The sequence below is a fragment of the Pinus tabuliformis genome, chromosome 7 (genome assembly GCF_031772625.1).
Source record: "Pinus tabuliformis cultivar Carrire ecotype Pingquan chromosome 7, CPIR1, whole genome shotgun sequence".
NCBI classification, from domain to species: Eukaryota; Viridiplantae; Streptophyta; class Pinopsida; order Pinales; family Pinaceae; genus Pinus; species Pinus tabuliformis.
In genome coordinates, this window is record NC_142293.1 from 1,964,578,412 (window position 1) to 1,964,585,135 (window position 6,724).

The 6,724-nt window shown below is 43.5% G+C and overlaps 1 protein-coding gene across 1 annotated transcript; it reads left to right on the forward strand.

Moving 5' to 3' along the window:
• The first annotated feature begins 4,318 nt into the window (after positions 1-4,318).
• On the forward strand, positions 4,319-5,296 carry LOC149256328 (uncharacterized). Its single transcript, XM_089455317.1, has one exon. It carries the CDS (start codon positions 4,319-4,321, stop codon positions 5,294-5,296), a length of 978 nt encoding a protein of 325 aa, XP_089311443.1.
• Positions 5,297-6,724: the final 1,428 nt, after the last annotated feature.

The following is a 6,724-nucleotide window of genomic DNA, read 5'->3' on the forward strand; positions in this document are numbered from 1 at the left end:
TGCTCCCAGTTCATTCTGCGGGATCCGCACAGCACAGCTCATCTGATCCGTGCCGCAAACTCCTAAAGGATCTCCCATTTGGAAAGCGCTCAGAGAAACTGAAAAAAGGCAAGTGCCTTCGTGCTATAGATTCTGATATCAACATCACATTTGGCGCAGACGCTCAGATGGCGGATGTTTTGGAAACAGCCCGTAAAGTCCTGGTCGGTAGGGTAAGGGGTCGTACCTACTCGGTGGAAAGACTCAAGCTATGGACGGAGGAGATATGGGGCGCTCTTCTAAAAGAACTCCCTGAGATCAGGGTCCTCGCGAGGGGCTGGTTCGCTTTGCACTTCCACAGGCCTGAATACACCCAATGGATACTCTCCCAATATTGGCATATTGAGCTGGCACCAGTCCTGCTAAAGCGCTGGGATCCTCTTTTCGACCCGGAGCGTGAACAATTGGGGGCTGGGCCTATCTGGGTTCGTCTTCCTGGATTGCCCATGCAATTCTGGACCCCGCAAGTCTTCAAGAAAATTGGCGACGCTCTGGGCACATACCTGGAGCATGACAAATCCTATGAGAAAACTGGAATCATGACAATGGCTCGCATCCTCGTTCATCTTGACACCAGGCCGGGACTGGAGGAGAAAGTCACTCTGCATCACAGTCATTGCTCGCGCAAGCAGCTGCTGGACTACGAAGGTGTACCATTTCGATGTCGAAGATGCCATAAAATTGCCCATCTCTACAAGGACTGTCCTCTGATTTCGGGGGTGACATCCGAGGATACCAAAGGCCCCAGATAGCAGCCTACAGTGGATCAAAACATAGGAGTAAATATTCCTATGGAAGGCGAGTCGACTCAAAACGAGACTCCAACAAAGGTGACCACTGAAGGCGCCAAGAAGAACTCCAGAAGAAAGGCTACATCTACACCTGCCCCGCCGTGCACCCGTTCCAAGACCGCGGAGACTGTTACATCTCACCCGGGTAATGTATCCATTCCCATCAGTTCTCATAATTTTTATGAAGTTTTGCATTCTGTTATGCACTCCTCTATGCGGTCCCCTCAAAATGATCAGGCACCCTTTCCCTCCATCCCCTGCACTATTGGTCCCCCTCCACCCACCTTCTCCACCACACCCTCCGCACACAAATTGGAGCAGGGCCTCCCCGATCCCTCATCCTCCCCGGTTGGCTCCGGATCACACCCCTACCATCTCAAACCCCAGGCCCGATCCAGATTACTTGGTCTGGGTTTATCCCCTGGACGATACCGCAAGCCAAAGAGGGGTCGACCATCTAAAATCAACTCGGCCATACAAAACGCTGTTGCTGATGTCGCCCATGGGCGACAATACACCATTGAAAGGGCACTTAGAGCAATTGAGCCCCTGACTTGTGGTTCCCCATGATCTGGCTCTCCTACAATTGCAGGGGATTAGCTAACCCCAGAAAACGTTTGGCTTTGAAAAGACTTATGCATGAATCCAGATGTGATATTCTATTCCTTCAGGAAACCTTATGCACATCAGAGGTGGCGGTGCGAACCCTACAGGCTCTTCACCCAGGCTGGATATTCCATGGTATGGATGCAAGTGGCCGATCAGGAGGTCTGGCCATTGGCATAAATCCAAGAAAAAGCAGGCCTCTCTCCACATGGGGGGGCAGAGGTTTCCTCGGCATGGACATTTTCATGGGAGAACTGGGGCTCCCTATCAGGATTATTAACATATATGGACCTAATCTGAATAGGCTATCTTTCTGGCAAAACTTTCTGAATGGCAATCACATTACACAGAATACAGTGCTGGGGGGCGATTTCAACTTCTCCCTGGGGGTTGGAGAATCCTGGGGCCATCATGCTCAGACTGATCCTATCGCGGATCAGATGAATATGCTAATTGATGCGCATAGACTTGTGGATATTCCTATGAATAAGAAGCTCCCAACTTGGCACAATCAGCGAACCGGGGAGGCAGCTCTGGGGTGGCGTTTGGACAGATTTATGATGCATGAGGAACTGATTCCTTTTTTTCCCCTATATAGACAATGGGTCAGCACAGGTGGTCTTTCAGATCATCACCCGATACTACTTCAGGTCAGCGATGCAAAAATCAAGCCCCGATCCCCATTCAAATTTTTTGCTGGATTCCTCAAAGATCCGGATTACATTAATATGGTCTCGGAATACTGGGGATCGCAACCTCCTCTGAGAGAGCAGCGGAAAGCGATGGACTTTTGCAATAGACTAAATGAGCTAAAGAAATTGACTGAGACCTGGGCGAGGAGAAAGCGTCTCCGAGATGAACAACTGCTTATGGATACTGAAGCACAGATAGCTCAATTGACAGACGAAAGAGGGACCGGCTACCTAACTGAAGCATCGAAATCATTATTGAACCAGCTGATTGGGCAAAAATCAAAGATCCTACAAGAAAAAGAGGAGCTGTGGAGGCTTAAAAGCAGAGCCATTTGGCTCAAAGCTGGTGACAGTAATACCAAATATTTCCATAACCTTGCGAATGGCAGAAAGGCATCAAACACTATTTGGAAATTGCCAAGTGAACCAGATGGTTGGGCTTCCACGCACCAGCAACTTGCCAAAATGGGGGTTTTACATTTCAAGCGACAATTCACTGCTCCGAATGACATCAATCTTCCTGACATCATCAATCTTGCAGGCCATTTCCCTAGCTTTGTGGGTCAGGAGGATATTGAAGACCTCATACAACCTGTTACCAAACAGGAGTTGGAAAGCACCCTCAAATGGTTCAAGAAAGATAAGAGTCCGGGGCTGGACGGATGGCCAGTGGAATTCTATCTAGCTTTCTATGATCTTCTGGGCGAAGACTTATTGGAAGTCATTGAAGAGAGCCGGACCACAGGGCACATCCATCCCCCTATGAACTACACCCTCATTGCCCTGATACCCAAAACAGATGACCCTACATCCTTCAATGACTTCCGTCCCATTTCATTATGCAATTGCCTCTACAAAATTATTTCTAAAATCATTGCAAACCGCATAAAACCTATTCTGTCCTCACATATTTCTGCTAAATAGTTTTCCTTCCTCCAAAATCGCCACATCCAAGAGGCTATTGGCACTGCCCAGGAAGCCTTACATTCTATAAAGAATAAGAACCTCAAAGGCATATCTCTTAAGATCGACCTTGCAAAGGCATTTGACAAGGTTAACTGGCTCTATTTGAAGATGATTCTCACACATTTGGGCTTCCCCCACATTCTTATAAACTGGATAATGGGTTGCATATCCTCTGTCTCCTTCACTATCCTCATCAATGGCTCGGCCTCTGCTCGCTTCAACATCAACAGAGGAATCAGACAAGGCTGCCCTCTTTCCCCACTCCTCTTTCTTATTGTTATGGAAGGGCTTAGTAGGCTCATTGCAACTGCAAAAAGGAATGGCGACTTCAGTGGACTCAAAATCACTGAGCAGTATTACCTCACTCATCTACTGTTTGTTGATGACATCCTAATCTTCTTGAATGGAAGTGTCCGGGACTCCATTGCCCTAAATGATATACTCCAACTATTCTGTAAGGCTACGGGAATGGTGATCAATAGAGAGAAATCTACCAGGTCCACGACAGGGTGCACATATCAGGAATCACAGCTGGCGACTCAGCACTTCCCCTACTTGGAAATCAATTTGCTGGATGGCATCAAATATCTTGGCTTTAGACTAAAGCCAGATGGTTACAAAATAGAGCACTGGTCTTGGCTCATCATCAAAATAGAAAAAAGGATAAATTGCTGGCATCATCGCCTCCTATCTAAAGCAGGTAGACTTCTGCTGATTAAATCTGTTCTTGAGGCTACCCCAGTATACTGGATGTCCCTCACATGGATCCCAAAGGGCATTCTCCAAAAAATTCAACAAATATGCAACAGATTCCTTTGGAATGGAAACAAAAAAGGGAAGATTTTTGCCTGGACGAGATGGTCCTTGGTCACTACACCAAAGAGATGGGGAGGGTGGGGACTTAAAGCTCTTCCGGAATTTGCACAAGCATTGACAGCCAAGCAGGGCTGGTCATTACTCAAACAGAACAGTCTTTGGGCGGAAGTCATACACCAGAAGTACATTTGGCCCTCAAACATCATTGATTGGATCCGAAGGCCCCATTGGAATCGACAGGGCATATCTGCGATCTGGAAGGCCACTCTAAATGCTATGCCTCTTATTTGAGACAATGTTTTATGGCGTATTGGTAATGGCTCTCAAGTCTGCATTGGCTTGGATCCTTGGCTAGGCTCTCGGAATGTGCACATACTGCCGGAAGGGCTAGTTCGTTATCTTAACAACATGGGCATTAAATTCCTTGCCCAGATAGGAGATCATCAACATTCTTCCATTTTCTCACAAGCATGGATAACAGACCGACAGTGGCAACTGACAGATGAATGGAATTCAAACTGGAAAGATTACATACAGGCATTAACAGAATCGCACATCAGACTAAAAGAGGATGAGGATGAGCTAATCTGGGTTGTTGCCAAATCTGGTCATTATGCGCCGAAGATCGGATACTACAAGCTGATAGAGGCAAAGAATCCAGACACTCATAAAAGCTGGTGGTCAGCTCTCTGGCACCTTCAAGCTCAACCAAGAACTAGACTTCTCATGTGGAACATTCTTGCAGATAAATTACCTACTGGTTCCAACCTCAGGAAAAGGGCTTTTGCTGGACCAACATGGTGTGTACTTTGCAGAAAAGAGGAAGAAACATCCCTACATCTATTTCTTACCTGTGAGGTCACAAAGGATCTTTGGAATCAGGTCACCCAGGATCTTAATATAAATACAGCTTGGCAGGGGGAAGATATACCTTCGGCTTGGGAACAGTGGTGGATCACAGTGGCATCAGAAAAGTCCAGGAACTTACCACTTTTGGTGTCCTGGTTTATCTGGAACAGGCGGAATGCAATCATCTTTGAGGACTGCATTGCAAATTGGAACCTTCTCCCACCTTCCATATGTGCGGCATATATGGAGATTCCCTTTGAAAACAAACAGAATACCCCCAAGAACATTATGCCAGAAATCATAAACAAGGATATGCCATGGGCATATTTTGATGGGGCAGCTCCGAGACAAGGCTGTGGGGGGGGCATACTATTTCATCTATCAGACTCACACTACTTCCATCTGAGATTGGGACTCGGTCCGGGTACAAACAACCATGCTGAACTTATTACACTGAGACATCTCCTTTACTTTGCTTTGTCCAAAAACTGTCGACAACTACAAATTTTTGGGGACTCAAAGATTGTGATTGATTAGGTTAACAACAAATCCATCTGTCATGCATTTTCATTGAAACATATCTTGGAAGAAATTGTTTTTTTCAAAACACATTTTGACCGGATCACTGTTTCTCACATTTACAAGGAAAGAAATTCTACTGCTGACCGGCTCTCGAAAGAAGCGGCGGATCGTCCTCTAGGAGATTGGCTGATCGAGGAACACAAACCAGATGGGATGCACAGATTTTTCCATCGTCCATATATTGATGGCCTCCCTCAAGGTGGCGATGCCCCCATCTAATTTTTGGCTTTTCTATGATATTTATTGTATATAACAGTTACAGCTCAGATGTTTTTTATCGCTCCTGTATAGCGGATATACTTTACAGTTATGTTTATTGTTTTGAGACAATGCACTTCTCTGCGAGATACAAAACCACCGTATCTTTGTGGGTACTTATATGTAATTATGTTTTTTGAACAGTGGTGAAAACCACACTACAGCATATGCCAATGGCATCAACAGCATGTAATTTCTTTTTAATAGAAATTATGAATCCTCTTTCTTCGGAAAAAAAAAATAATTATTTCACCCGTGGTATTTGGCCCATAGGCTTCACCTAAATAAAACCTTTTTTTTAGTGTTCGTAAGTATAAAGAGGTTTATGGACTAAATATAAAAAGAGGTTTTATTTATTTACGGTTTATGGACTAAATATAAAAAGAGGTTTTATTTATTTACCATAGCTCTGGTCTGTTTATATTTTTATTTATTTATCATATCTCTTTTATTTACCATGGTATTTGGCCTATAGGCTTCACCTATATAAAACTTTTTTTTTTGAGTTTTCCTAAATATAAAGAGGTTTATGGAGTAGATGTAAAAAGAGGTTTTCTTTATTTAGTAGACCAATAGAGTAAATATAAAAAAAGTTCATTTATTTACCATACCTCTGATTTATTTATATTTTTATCTATTTACTATACCTCTTTTTTACTTGTTTATGTTTAAGTTTTGATGTGAGATCTACCTCATACTGAGTTGTAGACCGCCCCTTTGCACAACAACAAATATACTAAAATGAAAAGAAAAAATATACTCAAATAAAAATTATATCTCTTTTTATCCATAAACAAAATCACTACTTTGCAGTCTGGTTAGTGGCTTTTATATTAAAATTATCTTAATTCTATTCTTGTTTATATTATATTTCTAAAGGCTGAGCATTGTAGTTGCTACCCAACCAGGTATGAACCGATGTGGTATACACCTCATACATTAACAAAGTAACACATGTGTATGTTAAACCGGGGAGACTTACATTAAGTAATATTCATTTCTCATTTGGTATATAGCACTACAAGGGAAGGAGTCAATGAGCTATTGTAACAAAATATTACATCTATCTACTATAAGATTTAAGATTTTGCAAAGTAACAGATAGTGTACGAGTTATTATAAACA